The following is a 21165-nucleotide window of genomic DNA, read 5'->3' as shown; positions in this document are numbered from 1 at the left end:
TAATGAAACTGCCAAATTTATCATGATATGACGTTTTTCCTAATACTACACATACACATCACATACATACAGATATATGTATATATATGTTCTTTCATGTGAAAAAAAAATTTTTAAATTAAAATTAAAAGCTTTCTTTGGTCAACAATGAACAAACATAGATTGACAAATCTGGTATACTGGGCACTGAACGTGAATATGCAAAGAATGCCCACTTTGTAAAGTCACTGACGGATTTACAAAAGCTGTCAATTTCTTTTCTGACCATTATTTTTCATTCCATAATTACCACTGAAAATAATATGTTACACAGAGAGGGGGTAGTATTAAAAAATAGTCCACTCCAGGTATCAAATACACAAAGTAGACTAATGGTTTACTTTTACATTGCTTCCTACTCTCCATTTATTATTTTTGAACTCTATTTCCTTGTTCCTAAAGTACATCCTTCAGAGTTCTTTCGACAAGGGCTGTCAATACTAAGCTTAAATTTTCTCTTTTTAATTTGCTCTCACTCATGAATAACATTTTAGTAGGGAACTAACCTGTATACTACTCTAAAGACACTACTCCACAGAATTCTTAAATTACCACTGAAATACTTACATCATCGTCTTCTGAATCGCCATCATCATCATCATCTTCCTCTTCTTCATAAAGAGGTGGAGGTAAACGACTGATATTTTCTTCCATACGTTTAACTGATTCTTCCACCATTTTAGGGGGTAAGGGAGGGCCAATTAACTCATCATCAGAAGAATCAGAACTCTCTTCACTTCCATTGCTGCTTGTGTCACTAAAAATACAAACACAGAATTCTTTGCCACTGCTGCAACAAAGAACACACTCTACAGATAGCACTGATTTCACAGAAAATCCTGCCTCTTCTTTAAACAACTGAGTAGTTTGAATGTTTTTAAATTTGTATTTCAAATATTGAATGTGTAACTCAAATATTTTACCTTAAGAAAGTAAAAAATCTCTTTTATCTACTTATCTTATCTAAACATAAAATTAAAGTCAAAAATAAGGGTCACGACAATTATACATTAGAGGCCCATTAGATTATTCTCACTCTTAAAGAGCCAGCAGAACTGGAATATGTTAAAAAAAACTATAAAATACTACATCCATAAGAAAGAAAGCCACTATTTACTATATTTGAATCCAATCACTATTGTCCCAAGAGCAAATAAACCAGTCATGTAAGAAAGTTAATATTACTCTCAAATGTTTCAATATATTTTCTGAAATATAAATTATTTCTGTTCTAATCCAAGTTTGTCAAGTTACTAAAATGTTAAATGTAGCATTCTTGGATCTTAAAAATTATCTTACTATAGGGAGTATCATATTGATTCTCAACTGTTTTTCTACTCTGCACAACTGAGAACTATTACACATCCCCATTAATGTCTTTATCAAATGACTCTAAGTCTTCTGAAAGCTGCTACCACCCACCATTCCTCCACTTCCTATCCCATCCCAAAAGGTTGAGAATTGCATTCTTAACTGTATCATTAATCAATCGAATATTTTTTAGGGCTCAAGTTGTCTTTGCCTTCTAATAGAGTATTTCTAATACGTAAGCTCCAAGAAAGCTGAAATTTCTATTTTGTTCACTGCTGTTCTCTAGCACCTAAAAGACGCTTGACATATCTACTGAAGAAAAAATGGGATTTTTTATTTTCATCTAGGTTCAATACTGAAAGGAATATATTCTCACATACATGTTATCCTTATACAAAAATAGGAGTGAGCAAACCTCCATGGAGTTTCTGTTTTTGTAAAGAAAACAGAGGAAATCTTCATGACCTATAATTTGGCAATAGATTTTTAGCTATGACACCAAAAACTGAGCAAAAAGAAAAAAATAGGTAAATTGGCCTTTAAAAACTTTTGTACATCAAAGGACATTATTAAGAAAATTGGAAGACAATCTACAGAATGGGAGAAAATATTTGCAAATCATATATCTGATAAGGGTTTAATAACTCAGTGACAGAAAGACAAACAACCCAATTTAAAAATGGGCAAAGGACTTGAATAAGTATTTCTCCAAAGATATGCAAATCACCAATAAACACACCAAAAGATGCTCAACATCAACAGATATTAAGAAAATGAAAAAAACCACAATAAGATACACTTCACACCTACTAGGATAGCTATACTAAAAACACAACAAAATGGAAAATAAGTGACGGCAAGAATGTGAGGAAATTGGAACCTTCATACATTGCCAGCAGGAATGTAAAATGGTGCAGCCACTGTGGAAAAGTTTGGCAGTTCTTCAAAGAGTTAGAGTTAAACACAGAATTACTATATCACCTAAAAATTCCACTCCAAGGTATATACACCCAAAAGAATTAAAAGCAAAGACTCAAACATACACTTGTATGCCAATGAATGTAATGACATTCATTACATTTATTACATTCATAATACTCAAAAAGTGGAAGCAACTCAAGTGTCCATCAACAGATGAATGGATAAACAAATTGTGGCATATAAATACAATGGAATACTATTCCATTATGTAAAAGAACAAAGTTCTGATACAATATGAACCTTGAAAACATGCGAATAGAAACCAATACAAAAGGACAAACATTATCTGACTCCACTTAAATGAACTATCTAGAACAGGCAAATTCATGAAGACAGAAAGTAGATTAGACGTCACCAGGAGTTAAGAGGAGAAGAAAATGGAGAGTTATTGCTTAATGGTTCAAGTTTCTGTTTGGAGTTATGAAAATTTTTGGAGATAGTAATAATGGTTGCACAACATTATAAATGTTATTAATGCCACTGAATTATATACTTTAAAATGTTTAAAATGGTAAATTTTGTTATAAAAATTTTGCCATAATAATAAAATCAAGACAGTAATAACAAGAAACAATTTAGAAATATAAAGGTAAATAGAAGAAAAAACTTAAAAAAATTGCTTTTCTCTGGGAAGCAAGAATCATGAACAGGGTGAAATAAGGATTTATGTCTGACTTTGTAGTGTGTATACATTACTTAGATAAAAACTTAAAAGATCAGTGGTTGCTAGTGGTTGCAGGGAGGGATCAGTGAATAGGTAGAGCTCAGAGGATGGTTACAGCAGTGAAACTACCCTGACTGATACTATAATGGTAGATACATGTCATTAGATATTTGTCCAAACCCACGGAATGTACATCAAAGAATGAAAACTATGGATTCTGAATGACAATGATGTGTTAGTGGAGATTCGTCAACTTTAACAAATTTAACACTCTGATGGGGATGCTCATAATGGAGTAGGCTACGAATGTATGGGGGCAGGGGACATATGGAAAATCCCTGTACTTTCTGCTAAATTTTGCTGGGATTCTAAAACTGCTCTAAAAAAATAAAACTTTTTAAACATTAAAAATAAAGGAGCTGGCAAAATTGATGATCCATATGGAGGACAAAATAAAACTTAGGATTATCCACAAAATTCAATTTTACATTGATTAAAGACCTAAATATGAAAAACAGAACTTTGAAACTTTAGAATAAAATATAGGAAGTTATCTTTATGACCTTAAGTAGGGACTTATTTTTTTAAGCAAAATACAAAAGCACATGCCACAAAAGATTATTTAGAATATATTAAAATTTGAAACTTATATTAGTTTAAAAAAAAACACGAAAAAAATAAAAATAATAATAAACTATCAATTCAGGGGAAAACAGAAGCAACCCAACAGAAAATCTTTCAGAAGATACAGTTCTTATTGTATCTTCAGAAGAGAAAATATATTACCAACAAACTTTTGAAATGATGCACAATCACACTGGTAACCAGCAAAATGCTAATGAACACTGTAAGAATAACACTTCACAACAATCAGACTGGCAAAAATAAAAACATCTAACCATAACAAGTGTTGGCAAGAATGTGGAGCAACAAGAACTCTTACATTCTGCTGGTAGTAATGTAAATTGGTATGAGCTCTAGAAAATAGTTCTGCCAAAGCAAGTAAAGATAAATGCGTACTTACTCAAAGACCTAGCAAGTCCACTAAAAGGTATATATCCTAAAGGATTCGAAGGCATTGGTAAAACTCTATGCTGTCTCCCATGCTAGGTGTTTGTTTCACTGTTCTCTTTACTTTAAATGCAGGATATCTAAAGTTTTACATGTATGACACACTTCGTGACAAAACTTTTTTGTTTAATTAAGGAGAAAAATGTCCTTGACCTTACAGTGTCTATAAAAAGCACATAACAGAAACAGTACATGACAGTTTATAATATAATATGGTAAGTACTGTACTAGACCTATGGGGGGAAACGTTTTAAAGTATGCGAAATAATATATCTGTCTTAGGGATACAGGGGTACAGAACGAAATTATAAAAAGATAAATGTAAAAATTAAAATTTAGAGAATTGGTTATTTCTGGTAAGAAGGGAGAAGGATGCAATTAAAGACAGTTCTCAGAAGTGTTCACCAGGATAGTAAAAGTTACTTAAGTTGTCTGGTAGGTATTGTCCTTTATCATTTTTCTGAAAGTCTTAAATACTTCATAATAATTTCTCATTTAAAGTTTAAAGTAATTTTTATTAAATCTAGAAAAAAAAGAACAGCAAAATAATCTCATGTGAGGGAAAATGATTACCCAAAAAATATATCTTGAACACATTAAAACGCTATAATTAAGCACAGAAAAATGGGTGTACAACGAAATGTGATATAACTATTTTAAAAGCTAGAGAATAAAAAAAATCAAATCTAACAAGTTTATCAATATACATAAGAAATGATGTCAATATTTAAATAAGTGGAGAAAGAAATAATCAGATTTTTCAAAAAGACATTTCAAAAACAAAAATTTCATAACCTTAAGGTATTTAAAATTATGCAAAAACTATAAAACTTTAAGATGCCTCAATAAAGAAAAAGGCCATTTAACTTAACATTTTTCTCCTCTGCCTATATATTTTAGTGTTATTTTTTTCTAATATATGAAAGATAATTCTTTTTAAGCTGCCTTAAGCATTTTGATAGCCACGGGCATAAGGGCCTTTAAAAGTCCTTAACTAACCTATTATTTTATTTTTTTATCTCAAATTTTGTATTTGTTTACAAAATTACAAGAATTCCCTTTAATTATGTGTTTTGCCCCAAGATAAAAAGGTCTTTTTTAGGAGCTATAAATAATGCCACACATTGTGCCAACGCACAGTACTAGTGGTGACCAACAAAAGAAGTTGCCATTTGCTTTATATCTCTGGGAAAACTAAATTCTAATAGTGTTTACTTACTTGATCTCTAGTTAAGATTGAAAAATCTTGAAAAGAGAAAAGATAATCATCTTAGAACAAAATCACTATCTTTATCCCATTTTTTTCCTTTCCAACAGATAACTACCCAGTTTCATTATCTAATGTAAAATTAAACACCTAAATGAGAGTGAAAGAAGTCATCTAATCACAGCTATATAGAAGTCCTAGCGTGTTATGTCCTTATAAATCAGAAACCTGTTTTAATAACTGTTTTTATTTCTTAGAATATAGAATAATGCCAGGCCATAGGCAAACTTCATAATTTTTTCTTAATCGCAATTCATAGACAAGCAAAAAGTCAGCAAATGTTTTGAGTCCATTACCAATTCAACCATTGACTTCGATGGCCTTGTAAAAGTTACTTGATTTCTGCACATTTTCATATGTTTCCTGAATATGAAAATAGTTAAGGGCATTAATTTACTAATATTTTCAATAGAAGTAAAAATTGTAATTTGAGATAACTACTCAGTTGTAGCCAGATGGTTCCTACAATTCCCAGAACATGATCCTTGTTCCCAGCTCAAAATTATTGTTCCCTAAACTGGATTCTGGGATAAGACAATCACAAAAGAACCCTAAACTGAGCTCTAAGCTTTTCAGGAATCATGGCAAAAAGGGAAATAGAGTTCTGTGTATCTAATAAGAAAAAGAAAAAGTTCTGTGTATCTAATAAGAAAAAGGGAAATAGAGTTCTGTGTATCTAATAAGAAAAAGCACAAATAGGGAAATAGAGTTCTGTGTATCTAATAATGAAAAAAGAGAGGGATTTTTTTCATTCTGGCCCTAAATTTAAAAAATAACTTATTATATACGTTCTAATACAGTAGAAAATACCTTAGATTGTATCTCGTAGTAAATAAAGGTGTTCTTAAAATGGCTATTTAAACAGACTCAAAGTTTAAATTTAGCCACAGTTAAGTTCTTTCACAGTAACATAAATCAATGAACAGAAACAGTTTAAAGAATCCTATAAGAGATATAGGAAATCTACATGAAATATATCTGATATTAATACATTCTCAGTTAAACTTTTGACAAATTATCTGCAATAGATTATTCCCGTGAGGCCTTCTGAAACTGTGGCAAGTTTTTTGATCAGTGAAATGCAGTAATAAGGTTGTATTATTATATTTGTCTTGATTATTTCTATCTATATTTTAAAATTATTATGTAATTTTAATCACTAATGACATAAGTAATTCTTGGATTTTGTCATATCAATAAAATGTATTCCCAGAAACAATAGTGCATGTTCTTTATCTTGGAGTTTTAAAGTTAATATTGCAGCAAAATACAGACACAATGGAACTACTGAAATTTTTACAATTTTCAATTAATAGAATCATTATGTCTGTAAAAACCTCAGCAATAAGATGAATTTCCAAATATACAACAGTAGTTTTTGACATCTTAAATCATCCCCAGAGAAACTAAAGGTAAATGCTAAATGTTCCTCTTGGGAAAAGGAGGAATTTTTTTTTCTTTATCATATTGAAACCCAGAGACACTGTGACAATGACAACTGATATGAAACCACAGACAATGCAACTTAATTTTTTGACTAGTATATAAAGGAATGAGCAGGGGGGTGGGGGCAAACTTTGGCCTCATGCTTGTTTCTTAAACATTGACTGGACCGCCAAGCCCATTTGTTTACGTATTGTCTATGGCAGAGTTGAGTAGTATACACCCCAATGCCTAAAATATTTACTATCTGTCCTTTATAGAAAAAGTTTGTTGACCCCGCTCTTTACTAATCTATACAAAGGTACCCATATGTTTTACAGACTAAACAGATGTTAGGGTTCCATTGTTATAAAAAGGGAGAACCAGACTTGTAGTACCATGTGGATATTCTCCCTTCCCTACAAAGATACTACAGAAAAGTCCAAGATGATTATGGAATGAGATTCTGCACAAGAGCCTAGACTGAGATACTAAAGATCTGCACCAGGAAACAGATGTGCAAAAAATGAAATTACATAGTATAAATGATATTTTATGTATTCTGGTATTTTATGTTTTTCTACTGTGAACAAATGAAATGTCAAACCAACGGTAGATTTTGCCATGAATAATTTATGGAACTAATTTGACAATTTAAAATATACCTAAACAACAATTAGATTTATCTTATTCTATCCAGATTTTATATCTATATACCTATCATGTCTTTCAAAGTTCCTAGTAATTTCATTTTAAAGTAATTTTAATGGCTGCTTTCTCTTATAACCCAGTAAACTTTATAATGTTCCTGTATTTACATTTTTTCTCCTTATCTATTTCTATAAAGGATCCCACCAAACAAGGTTATCATGAATGCAGAATTTTGGAAAAAGGAATAAAAGACAGAAATGACAAAATAAACGTGTCAAAAATTACAAACTTGTCACATCTTTCCAACTTTATATAGTTATGCTCTGCAGTCAAAAGGCATAGATTTCAATACTACAGCTGGAACATTTTAGAAAACCTCAACTGATTCACAATGAGACACAGGACTTTTTCATGGTTCTAGGGATATACTTGTCTAAAATAGGAGAAATTATACAAGCTTTTAATATCAAAGCCTTTGCCTAATTTGTGTTATGAACATCTAGAAAATGTGCTTAAGAGAATCTTTTTGAGAAAGTCAAGCACCTGGAAGATGATTTAGAGCAATCTCTGACCGCATGTGAGCCTGAAGATGTTGGTTCAGTATCTTCATTTTGCCTCCTTAATTCTTTCTCTCTGTTTATTTCTTCCTCTTTTTCTCTTGCTTCTGAAAAGATTTAAAATTTTCCAATAATTAGATTTCAAAATTTGCCAGTATTAAAAAGGCTGAAAATTAACATAGTCACAAAGATGTAATGTATAGCAGGGGTCCCCAACCCCCAGGCCATGGACCAGTACCAGTCTGTGGCTTTTTAGGTATCGGGACGCAAAGCAGATGAGAGGCAGACAGCAAGTGAAGCTTTGTCTGTATTTGCAGCCACTCCCCAGTGCTAGCATCACAGCCTCAGCTCCACCTCAGATCATTAGGCATTAGATTCTCATTTGAGCATTCCCCGGTGCCGAAAAGATTGAGGACCGCTAATTTACAGTATTACCAGTAACAGCAAAAAAATTGTCAACCTAAATGCCTAACACTGGGAAAATAACTGACTACCGTACATTAAAATACAATATAGCCAATAGTGATGGAAAGAAAATACACAAATCTGGGAAAATATTAAGATATGCTAAACAAAATTTGCTTAATAAAGCATGTGAATAGAATATGAACCAGGACTGTTCCAAGACTGTAAAAAGATGTAGAAGGTGATAAAAGAGAAAGTATTCAAAGAAAGATCTTATGTAATTTCACTTTTAATTTTGAATGTTTTAAACCACAAATTCAGCATTTCTGTATTTTCCATACTGGATTTTTTGATCAGACTTCCTACCAAAATCATGAGAAAATTTCGATTACATTAGGTTTCTAGAGTTGTTTACATTGGAAAGACCAAAGAAAAAATTACCCAAAGAGATTCAGTCTTTTTCCTCTGATAATCCCACTCTACAATTTTGGGACACACAGGAAGGAAATGAATTATATGAATAGCCTGGTTCTCAATTGCCACCATCAATAACCTGAAACAATCTTTAACATTTTTTCCTTAATAATGAAACATATACCCAAAGTTAAGCAATATCGAAGGGCACTTATTAATTGGAACGTTGTATTCTTTAGGGTCTTTTGTTGCTAGGATAGGAAGGATGTAAAACAAGAAGATAACCAGCAAATGTCAACAAGTAACTAGTCTTTTATTTCAAACATGGAAAATAAAACTCTCCAGGAAGAAGGCAAATGCTATAGCTCCAGCTCATGGTTTTTTTCTGTTGTTGTTTTTTGTTTTTTGTAGTCTCCACTAGGCTAACGTAGTTTAGGAGTCAATAATTCTACATTCTGGTAGCTAGAAGTTGGAAAAATTTTTTTAAACAAATACAATGTCCAAATTTAAGAGTGGGTCTGCTTGGCTCCTACCCTCATCCTGCTTCTCCAATCTTTCCATACTCTCCAGGGCAGGGGCAGTTGGGGCGGGGAATGGGACACCACGCTTGGACACCTGGACTCTAGGCTCAAGTCTTAGGGGCAGTTCTGACCCTAATCAGAAAATGATACCAAGCCACCTACACAACCACCATTTCTCCCTTTTTTTCTTGCTAAGAAAACCACAGTTTTCTCTCGGTAAGAAAGAGGCAGCACTGTGCTTCAGGAGAGGCTAGGCCCCTCCCTGCCCAGAAGGGGTGAATCTTGATTTCAAGTCAACCACATCACTCTTGCCAATGGCTGTTTCTGGAACTCATGTGCCACAGTAACACTACCCAATGAGATGTGAGGGGAAGTCAGCTAGAGGTACATTTGAGGAAGGTTTTCTTACTCCTAAAAAGGGATATACAAAACAGTCTTTCAGCCTGCAGATGTGGTCATGAGCATATAACAAAATTTTGCTAACAATTTGGGGTCATGAGGACAGTCAGCTTAAGACAAGCCAACACCCAAAAGCTGGCAAAGTAGAAAACGGGGGGGAAACTTCATGTCCTTCATGTCAGGACTCAGAAGATTGAAGAGCTCCATTCCAGAGTTCCTATCATGTGTGATACTAAATTTTTCCTTTTAGAGCCATTTTTTGAGCCATTTTTAATTAGGTCTTCTATGACTTCTTTGCAAGTAACCAAAGGCATCTTTAATATCAGCCTCGATTGAACAAAAATAATAGCACCTAGTACTTACATGGAGCTTACTATGTACCAGTTATTGTTTTAAGCACTTCATATAATCTTTAATCTTCATAACAACCGCTGAAGTAGGTATTATTTTTTTTTTTTCAGCTTTACTGATGACAAAATTTTAAGATATTTCAAGTGTACAACATGATGACTTAACACACAGACACTATGAAGGATTCTCTCCATGGAGTCAATGAGTACATCCATCACCCCACATATTGACCCTTTTTCTTTTTTGGTGAGCATATTTAAGTTCTACTGTCTTAGTAAATTTCAATTATACCATACAGTTGAAGTAGGTACTATATTATCTTCACTTTACAGCTGAGGAATCTAAGACATAAAGAACTGTTACTAAGTTCCAGAGCAATGAACTGAGGCTCCACGACTAGATCTTTCTTTGATGTGATCAGGCTTTCCAGAGACCAAATTAACCAACAAGCACCACCTACCTTATGTAACAGAGATGACCCTGCATCTCTCTAAAGGGCTATAAAGTACAGTCCTTTATCCGTATCTGATTATCACCAAATTATCTGGAAACTGTGACCCACCCTTCTAACTAGGGTTCCTCAGCAGTGGATAAATACTCCAAACTATTTGTCCCAGCCTAGTGAAGCATTTAACTTATTAATTTAAAATTTTAACTTTTTTTTTAAACTAGCAAGAATTTTCTGTTCCAACAGCTCCTATTGCCACCTGCAGTTTCATTAAAGCAAGGGGTGGAGACATTTCAGAGAAAAAAAAGTCCTTTTCCTCAGTGTTTGCTGAGGACAAAAATGAAACAGAATTCAATAGACTGTAACTCCCTGACAGAGGGGATTGTTTCGTGCATTTTTACTGAATGTGGAACCAAGCACACTGCAAACACTATAAAAATGTCTTCCCTTTACGAAAGTGAATTAACCTACTCAACACCTCATTTTATTCTTCCAAATACCTCATTTTAGTGTTATCTCTCTACTTTCATATAGTTACAACTTTTGGATAGCCATTTCTGCAAAAGCACCCCATATGTATGCAACTTTTGTCTAGGTTAACAACAAACTATTCAAAATTACCATGTTCCATCTGGGCTGATTCACACAAATTGTAGATTCACATGAATGTAATTTGGCACCTGAAATCTTAGAGCCAATCGTTATACCAATCACTTAAAGAAATGAGAGTAAGACAAACAAAATACAAAGGAAATAAAATTACTACAAATATAAGCTAGAATGTTTTCTAATCATTTTATTCTTTGTACCTAAAATTAAACATGTTAGATATTAAACATTTACCTAAATGTGTTATTCTATTTTAACAATTCATTAGCCTACCAATTTCATGAAAATTTACATTTAATTTTAAATGTTTAATGCCAAAGTACTAGCAAGTAAAAAGATAACATTTTAATTACATTAGTTACATTTCTCCATTGAATATTTAGAACTGTAACTACTACATACCAAGCTCTGTTATCCACTGCAAGAATGAAAATGAAGAACAAAGTTCTTATTCTCAAGACATAAACAATATTAAAATAAATCTACAACATTTTTAAAGAGTTATGGAAACAAAGGCAGGGAACAATTATTATGCCCAGAGGGGTTTTAAAATAATACCTAGAAAAGGTAAAAATGAACAAGACCTTTGAGGATGATGTAGTAAGGCTGTTTAGGTTTAAAAAAAATGTTTAAGTTTTTCTAATTTCTAAAATCTCTGGGACAATTTTTCATTTCAGGATCATTAAATTATCCATTGAAATCATATTCAATTCTATCTTAATCATTTTTTCAAGGAAGTTTTTTCTCGTCATATAACAGAGAAGGTTCATAATCCATCCAAAGTATGGCCAGACCCAAAATAAGTTCAATAAAGAAATTTTTTTGCCCCATTTATCTAGTCACAGTATAATAATTCTAAAAAAGGGTCTTTCATATGCCCTAGATACACCTATAGCTTTCAGGAACATAAAAAAACATTAAAAAAAATTTTGTACCATTATTATTTCCTGACATTTTACATAATGCATATTTTATTGAAATTTTATAGTAATTCACCCTTTTTACTAGAACATTTGAAAACCAAAACAATTCACATCCATACACAGACAATTAAACTATTAAAAGGAACCAAAGTTGTTATTTTCCTCAACTCTGATGTCAATGTCTAGGGACAGACACCAAAACCAATTATGGGATAAATAATGCACATATCAGAGTGTTTGAACTTTTAAGAAAGTGAGTCAAACTTTGGATTCATACATGGAGATCAGGGGTAGAAACAGCAGTCCAAGACCAAGGATGTAACACTAAGTCAAGAAAGTTCAACACATTTATCTACAAACATCACAGAACAAGGTCAAGATAATTTTTCAAAATTTTGTAAATCTAGTAACTTCTCTGAAATTCTTCTTAGGTACTAAATGCATACATGTTTTATTAAGAAAATGACAGAAATTCAAAGTGACATTTATAAAGTACTTTACTGTTTAAGATGCTGGCATCTTAATCCCTTCAAAAACTTTCTAAAAGATGTCTTATTATCATTTCCACCTAACAGATGGGGAAATTAAGGATCTAGAACTTGAAAATCCATCCGATGTTACTCATAGAGCAGAATGTGGGGCTGACTCTCAAACCTAGCTCCTCCAATTCTAAATCCCAAGCTCTTTATAACAAATCATGCCATTCTCCCAGAGACTCATAGACATGGACAATCGACTAGACGGGAGCAGGGAGAGGGGAGGTAGGATGGGGGTGGGGGAATTAAATCATTTCTTTAATTTAAAAAATAAATTTTAAAAAAAGAAATCTGAAAAAATAAATAAATAAATAAAACATTCTCCAAGAAGCAGGATTTTTTTTTTAAGGCGGTATTACAATTCTATATTCAATTTAATCTTCTCAAATACATATTGAGAACCTAAATTGTAAGGTTATGGTACTGGGGACTATAAAACTTACTTAGGTGAAAAAGACAATCCCTGTTCAAAGTATTTTGTACCACGATAAAAGGTAAACACAAGAAAACTATAATAGTATCCTATTATATTCACTAAAATGTTTAAAAATTAAGTATTTAAAACAGTTGTAAATATGCCTCAGATAGCATGTTCTTGTTTTGTATGACAATATTAAATTATTTAATATTTTTAGATGTGGTCATATTTTGGTTAAGTTTTTTAAAAAATCCTCCTCTCTACTAGACTTATCAAGGAGATCACTTCATAAGCTATTTAAATGTCTAATCACTATGTTGTACACCTGAAACTAATATAATATTGTACATCAACTATAATTGAAATTTTTTGTTAAAGAATACTTTCCTCTTAAACTATGGGTTGAAACAATGTATCTTAAATTTGTCAAAATAATAATGAGAGGGAAAGTGAATGGAAATAACACTAGCCATGAATTGTTACAGTAGTTAAATCTGTGTGATAGGTATGTAAGAGTTCATTACTGTCCTTTTGTATGTGTTTGAAATTTCTCATAATAAATAGTATATGTAGAGAGCTATCTTTTCACAAAAAAATAACATTTTTCTAGAGACTGAAATTAGTTTATGTGAAATTCATTTCCAAATATTAGATATTACTGCTATATATCACTTTAAAACCAACAATAAGTACCAGAACATTTCCTTAAACTTTTCCAAGAGTCCCATCTCTGATTTCTAGCTCCTCTGCTCTATCAGATTATACTTTCCCTTCTCTAGTGTATGAATGATCTGAAGCAGATCCAAAGAGGAGTAGAGGAGTCAGTCTCCTCTGAAGACCCTGTAGTGGTACTTAGAATTGTCAACAGCCTGGTGTCAAACCAGACAGTGTGGAAATTAAGGCCTTCATTAAATGTCTGATACAATTCTTTAATGCAGGGATTCAACAGCAGCAGCCACTTTCATTGTATGTCTCAATTTTCTATACTGCCTGGGTCAACAGTCAGTGGAGTACAGAGCTCTGAGAGCCACCTCTCGCCCAGCCTTCCAAATACTGGTTCCGCTGTAAGCAGGAAAAAAAAAATGAAATGAGAATCAGATAGAGGTGGAAGGAGAGGTAATAAAGAAACTGCTATTCTGATTCTTATAAATTAATTTAGCATCCTTGTTTGATAGTACATACTCCTAAAAGATTTTAGCAGACCTTCTAACCCTACTTAGATGCAACATTTACCATGATTTAAAAAAAAAAAAGAAGAACCTCTGCTTCCAAAGGAACCAGTACATATTGTTAACAATTTTGAAATTTTTTTCAAATTTATATTAACTGTCAACATACTTGTGCAAGGTATATATAGTATTTAAACCAATAAAACAGCAGATAATTGAACTTCATACCCAGTGTTTTCCGACTTCTTTCCACAGCTGTTCTTCGAGTTTGTTCAAACATGGCTTCCAAATCAAAGGTGCGAGCTTTTTTCCCTAAAATAGGAATAAGTAGTAGGCTGTGATCTTCTTGCACTAAGCTGGCCAAACTTTAGGTACTCAATAAATATTTACTTAATGATCAATAACCACTTCATCTAATTTATACCATGGCTATAAGATAACCATAAAATATCAAGAAATAAGAGTTTACTTCCCAGAGAATTTTTAATGACGATCTCATCACTAAGTACCATTAACCAGCCAACTTTCCCATGCCCTATAATTCATCTAGACACTACCCTTAAAACTACAACACTGATGTGGTAAGCAAAATAGAGCATGTCAATACCTTAATCTCTGGAGCCTGTGAATATGTAACATTACACGGCAAACGAGGCTTTGCAGGTGTAACTAAGGTTATGGACTTTTAACTAGAAAGATTATCCTGGTTGGCCCAATCTAATCACAGAAGCCTTACAAGCAAAGACATAGAACAAATATGGCAGAAGTCAGAGAGATTTGAAGAGTGAGAAGAACTGAAGGTAATGTAGTTTATTTAAAGATGAAAGGAGCAAGCTGACAAGTAATGTAGGTAGTTTAAAAAGCTAAGAGACTCCCACCTTACAGCCAGTAAGGAAACAGGGTCCTCAGCCCCTATACCATAGGGAACCTGAATGAGCTTGGAAGCAATGTTGTATTTGTTTTCATTGTTTATAGAACTACTCTGTGTTGGTAAAAATATGGTAAAAATGGCATTCTTAAAATCACACTGACTTTGGTATAAACTGAAACAACCTTTCTGAAGGGCATTATGACGACAGTATCAAGAAGTTTTAAAAGATACACACGCAATTTTTTGGTTACTTTTTAATATTTGTATATTTTTAAAGTAGTCCCTCTAGAAATCTACCTTATGGAAATACACATAAAATTCCTTTTACAAAAGGAGAGTTATTTATAAACATGTTTATTTTAGCATTATTGATAAAAGTTAGAATTAGAAACTGTAGGGGAAAGTTAAAAATATTACAAATTATGGAACTTCTATTAAATGAACTACTCAGTCATTAAAAATCATGTTTTGGAACAGCATTTTATAATATAGGAAAATCCTCAAAATATTAAGAATTATGTAAAATTGCACATAATCTTAATTTTCTTAATAAATACACAAAAGACTGGAAAACTAACTTTTAAGTCTTGATTTCTAGATCTTGAGATTATGAACGATTTTACTTTCTTCTCATTTATTGTTTCCTGTATTTCTTGCTATTATGCGGGTTACTTTTGAAATCAGGGAGAAAGCTATTTTAAAGAACTAAAACAAAAATAAGTACTACTGTATATTCCTACAGAAGTATATGGTACTTTTATAGACATGATCACCTAAAGATAGTAAAAATGTGGTTCATTTGTTACAAGAAGGCCACACCATTACAGAGCACAGCTCTGTCTCACGACGCAAAGAAACAACTCCTTAAAGCAACATCCTCCACCGTGTGGGTCACAAAGCAATCTTTCTTTCTCACAAGGCTTCCCTTACGTGTCACCTGAGATAGTCCCAAAAGATAGGCAGGATTAAGAAAACGGATGAGAAAGAGTGTGTCCAAAACTGCAACATCAGAGCTAAAGTGATTAAGACTTGGCACAGCTGGAAGATGCGGAATAGAAGTGACAGCTCAGTCTCCCCTCCCAAGCTACGGCTCTTAAAAGCCCTGTAAAAGGAGACGGGGTTGTGCCTAGAGAAGTCACTCACCAAACCCCGTGAATCCCATGGTGACCGCCAGCTGCGGGTCCGGTCCCGATGCGTCTGAGCCTGCCACTGAGACAAGAGGGAAAGAAAGGGGTATCGTTAGTGCGGCGCCCCCGGATCCCCTAGCCCGGTTCACCCTATCCAGGCTCGCCTGACTGAACCCACCTTCGCTGGGCCCCGGGCGGTCCATTGCTGGCCGCCTGCAGTAGAACAAAAATCAGCAGCAGCCCAAACAGCTGCAAAACACTCACGGCAAACCCGGCCGGAAGTATCGCCTCCGAGAGTCAGCGTCGCTGCAAACGCCAAGAGCGGCGCTCTCCACAGAGGGACGGCGGCCTTCTGAGCATCGCCGCCCTAGCGGACTGGCGGGGCATAAGCGCTGCAGAGACGCCTTCCAATTCTACCCACTGGATAGGAACATTATTCGGAATTTCTGTAACACCTTTTACATTTTAAGACGCGTTTACTCCCAAGGTGACACTTAACCCTCACAAAATTCTAAAGAAAAGCCAACAAACTCCCTTGCTTTGTCTTTTGTCCTTCTCTATGAGGAAACTTTCAGTTTTCTACCTTTCGAGTATACTTTAAGGAAGAAACAAGTATTTACTACATGAATGAAAAGCACTCAGAAGCCAAAAAGACCTGAATTAGCGAAAAGAGTAGTCAGAAAATGCTCAAACGCTTACACGTTTAGCCCAAGTTTCCCTCTGACTGTTAGCCATGCTTGGTTAGAGAGTTTCCTAGCCCACACAGCAAGAGTTCTCAAAGCATCTTATTCACATATTTTTATATTTTCACTTTTTATTGGTTTTAATTTCTTTACAGGACTCCTTGTCTATGTTGTGAACTAATGGCACATTATTTATCTCTATATTTCTAAATTCTAGCAGAACCACGTATAGTCCTAATAAATGTTGCTTAATGAAAATATCTCCAGTAAGTTACTCATTAGCCCCACTACTACCTTAGTCCATCTCAAATTATACGTTATCTATAGACTCCAAATGATAATGATCAAGCAATTTCCATTGCTCTTAAAATAAAATGTAAAATTAACATGGCCTCCAAAGCCTTAGAACTTCACCTTTTTCTATTTTCCACCACACCAGTCTTCTTTAGCTCTATAAGCAGCCTCAGAACATGATATTCTCAAAGCTCTGACTCATCTCCAACCCATGCCTTTCATTCAACCCCATTCACCTCTCAGGTCTCGAATTAAACTTCAATGCTCTTGTGAGCATTTACAGACCTTTATAGATCTCTAAGTTAGCCACGCCCCCCCCCACATCGCATAATCAAATACCCTTCCTTCATAGCACAATGCTTCATTGGGCACCAATATTTGTTGAATAAAAGAAAGTAATTGTGAAGGCGAAAGCTACTCCCCTTATATGGAGGATGTTATCTAATTTGGGACAACAAAGTTTGGTTTCATCCTGAGAGATTACTGAACCGCAAAAGTCAAAAGTCAATGTGAACTCCAATAAGTAAGGCTAATTCATTGCAACTTAACCAAAATAAGTTATTATGAATGCCACTGCCTCTTTTCTGAATACATATAAACAGGCCTTAGGTAATAGAACTTGATAAAAACAGCTCATTATGTAACCCATATCCCAAGCTTACAAATAACTATCTCGGCTCTTCAGTAGTCAAGGACTTATAAGGGCTTGAAATGATACCTATTTTTTTTCTTTCCATGAAGACTTTAATTTTTAGAGCAGTTTAAAAAATTGAACGAAAGGTACAGAGATTTCCCATCCTACCCCATACATGCATAGCCTCCCCCATTATCAACATTCCCCACCAGAATGGTACATTTGTTACAGTTAATGAACCTACATCAGCACATCATCATCACCCGAAGTCCACAGTTTACATAGGGTTCACTCATGGTGTTGTACATTCTATGGTTTTGGACAAATGTATAACATCTATCCATCGTTATGGCATCATACAGAGTGTTTTCACGGCCCTAAAAATTCTCTGTGCTCTGTCTAGTCATCTCTCTTCCCCTCCCACTAACCCCTGTCAAATACTGGTTTTTTTCTGTCTCCGTAGTTTTGCCTTTTCCAGAATGTCATATATTTTGAAGTATACAGTACGTAGCCTTTTCAGATTGGCTGCTCTCACTTAGCAATATACATTTAAAGTTCCTCCACGTCTTTTTATGACCTAATAGCTCATTTATTTTTAGCACTGAATAATATTCCATTGTCTGGATCTACCATAGTATACTTATCCATTCACCTACTGAAGGACACATTGGTTGCTTCTGAGTTTTGACAATTGTGAATAAAGCTGCTGTAAACATCCATGTGCAGGTTTTGTGTAGACATAAGTTTTCAACTTCTTTTAGCACTTATCAAGGAGCACAATTCTTGGGTCATATGATAAGAGTATGTTTAGTTTTGCAAGAAACTGCCAAACTGTCTTCCAAAGTGGCTGTATCATTTTGTATTCCCACCAGAAGTGAATGTGGGTTCCCATTCCTCCAAATCCTCACCAGCACTTGCTATTATTAGTGTTCCAGATTTTGGCCCTTCTAATAGATATATAGTGGTATCTCATTGTTTTCATTTGCATTTCCCTGATGACATATAATGTAGAACATCATCTCATGTGATAAATTGCCATCTTTGGTGATGGTATCTATTAAGGTCTTTGGCCTATTTTTAAATCTGATTCTATTAATATAATTTTGTGTGAGTTACCTAGACTCTATGTGCTTCAAATTCCTCATGTGTCTGGCATATGTTGGCCATTATTAAGCGCTAGATGCTAGTGAGAGTGGTGAAGACACAAAACATAGTCCCTGCCCTCATGGGATTTCTATTCTAATAAAGCGATTTTTAAAAAAAACTTAAATGCTTAAGGGGACTAGATAGCCCAATCGGAAATATATGAAACTACTTGAGCAGTTCTCAAAATGTATTCTGCAGACACTTTTAAGGGTGTCTATGAGAATGAAACTATTCTCATGATAATACTAAGACATCATTTGCCTTTTTCACTGTATTGATATTTGCACTGATGATGCAAAAACAATAGCAGGTAAAACTACTGGTGCATAAATCAAGGCAGTGACAAGCAAACCATTGTAGCCATCACTGCATTCTTCACTTTACATACCCACTATAGATAAAACCAATTTCCCTTAAAAATGTCGATAATAAAGCCATAACATTAATTTTATTAAATCTGGACCCTTGAGTACATGTCTTTCAAATATACTGTGTGACAAAATGAGAAGCACTCATAAAGCACTTCTGATTGTATATCAAAATATAATAGTTGTCTCAAATAAAAAGAGATTGAGTTATTAGCTTTTTTTCATGGAACACCATTTTTACTTGGAAGTATGACTCTCAAAAAAAAAATTATTCAGACTTAAGTATCTGGCAGACATTTACTTAAAAATGAAATGACTTTGTCACTTCAAAGAAAATAACTCACTGTACTTCTCATTAATAAAAATTAGAGCTTTCAAGAGAAAATTAGAATCTTGAACTACTTGTATCAACAACCATAAGCTTGCCAGCTTCCCAATACTTAAGGATTTTTCTGATAAGATAGGTAGCAATATTAATATAATCACTTTTTTCTCTCGTGTAATGAAATATGTCAATGTTTGGAAGTTCTGTATAACTCGGAGAACCAGTATCACTCAAGTGACCAAAGCATAATGTTACAGAATCATGCACAGTTAAAAGATTCATTTGAAGTATAAGGAAGACCAGTGGATTTGCATTTAAAAAAATGCAAATTAAAGTTCAAAAAAATTCACTAGTTTCAAATTCCACATTACAACTAAACTTTAAGAAATTACCACTTGTCAAGTTTTGGTACATTACCAGAGACCATTCACAAATGTCTAAAAAATTTTATTAAAATAATTCTCCCTTTTCCAACTACATAACTGTGTGAGGCATAGTTTTCTTCATACTTCAACTAAAAAATATATTACAACGTATTAATGGCAGATGCGGATGTGAGAATCGAGCTCTCTCTTAAGCCAGAGATTTAAGAGATTTGCAAAAATGTAAAATAATGCCATTCCTCTAGTTAATTTTTTTGTTTTGGAAGCTATGCCATTTTTCATAAAATGTGTTGTCTTAACACGGATTAGCTTATTATTCTTTTAAATGAATTTTTAAATTTCTTTTTTATGATACTAGCAATTATGATCAATGTAGCTCACACGAAACAAACTCTTTGTAATTCTTAATAATTTGTAAGGATATCAAGAGGTTCTAAGATCAAAAAGTTTTCGAATCACTGTTCTAGAGAAGACTTCAGCAAATTTTTCCTGTAAAGGGTTTGATATAAACATTTTAAGGTTTGATGGTAAACATTTTAGGCTTTGAGGCCGTGTTGTCTGTGTAGCAACCACAGAATTCAGCAGTGTAGCTGGAAAGCAGCCACAGGACAACACTAAATGAATGGAAGTCTTTGGACTTAGACCCCTGGGAATGTTGCTGTGCAAGAATGTTAAACCAGTATTGCTAGATCAACCAATTTGTGGAGTTGATAACTCTCAACTGTGTATTTTGTCTCAAATTCAAAACAAACACTGTGCCAGACCATTAGTTTTCATTCTGGGGTCTACCAAATAAAACTGACAGCTGGACTCATCTGCCTATTTGTCTACCAATAACACAAATCTAATTTTTCTTGGTATATTCACTATAATGTCTTAAGTTATAGAGAGTGGTAACATCATCGAACTTTAATATTCAGAAATGCAGTCAACCATTATTGAAGGAATAAAAAGTAATTCAAACAGCAAAAGACAAATTTAAAGTAATTCAGTCATTGATTTGAGAAACTATGAAGAGTTTCTGGATGAAGTTTACTTAGGTGAAAGTCTAAATAAGTAAAGACTGCTCTTTGAAGAAGATGCTTTGATTTAACCACTTGAGTAACCTTCTGAATGAAATGAAGTCTATCTTGCCTCTCTTTCCTCATTTCTATTTTTCTACCGCAGTTAATACAAAC

At 33.7% G+C, this 21165-nt stretch overlaps 1 protein-coding gene across 1 annotated transcript in view; it reads right to left on the bottom strand.

Annotated features, from left to right (window-relative positions):
* The window catches only part of LOC105309519 (WD repeat-containing protein 70), a 145372-nt gene extending 128894 nt beyond the window's left edge, over positions 1 to 16478 (bottom strand). The window contains exons 1-5 of the mRNA XM_011385715.2: positions 16333 to 16478; positions 16171 to 16236; positions 14385 to 14468; positions 7950 to 8070; positions 607 to 796 (exon numbers count right to left, since the gene is read on the bottom strand). Coding sequence (XP_011384017.2) covers positions 607 to 796; positions 7950 to 8070; positions 14385 to 14468; positions 16171 to 16236; positions 16333 to 16357 — 486 coding nt within the window. The 5' untranslated portion in view covers positions 16358 to 16478. The remainder of the gene's footprint in view (positions 1 to 606; positions 797 to 7949; positions 8071 to 14384; positions 14469 to 16170; positions 16237 to 16332) is intronic.
* Between the last annotated feature and the right edge of the window lie 4687 nt (positions 16479 to 21165).

This window comes from Pteropus vampyrus, unplaced genomic scaffold (assembly GCF_000151845.1).
Source record: "Pteropus vampyrus isolate Shadow unplaced genomic scaffold, Pvam_2.0 Scaffold757, whole genome shotgun sequence".
Classification (NCBI taxonomy): domain Eukaryota; kingdom Metazoa; phylum Chordata; class Mammalia; order Chiroptera; family Pteropodidae; genus Pteropus; species Pteropus vampyrus.
The sequence above is the reverse complement of the archived record's forward strand: the minus strand, read 5'-3'. Positions and strand labels throughout refer to the sequence as shown.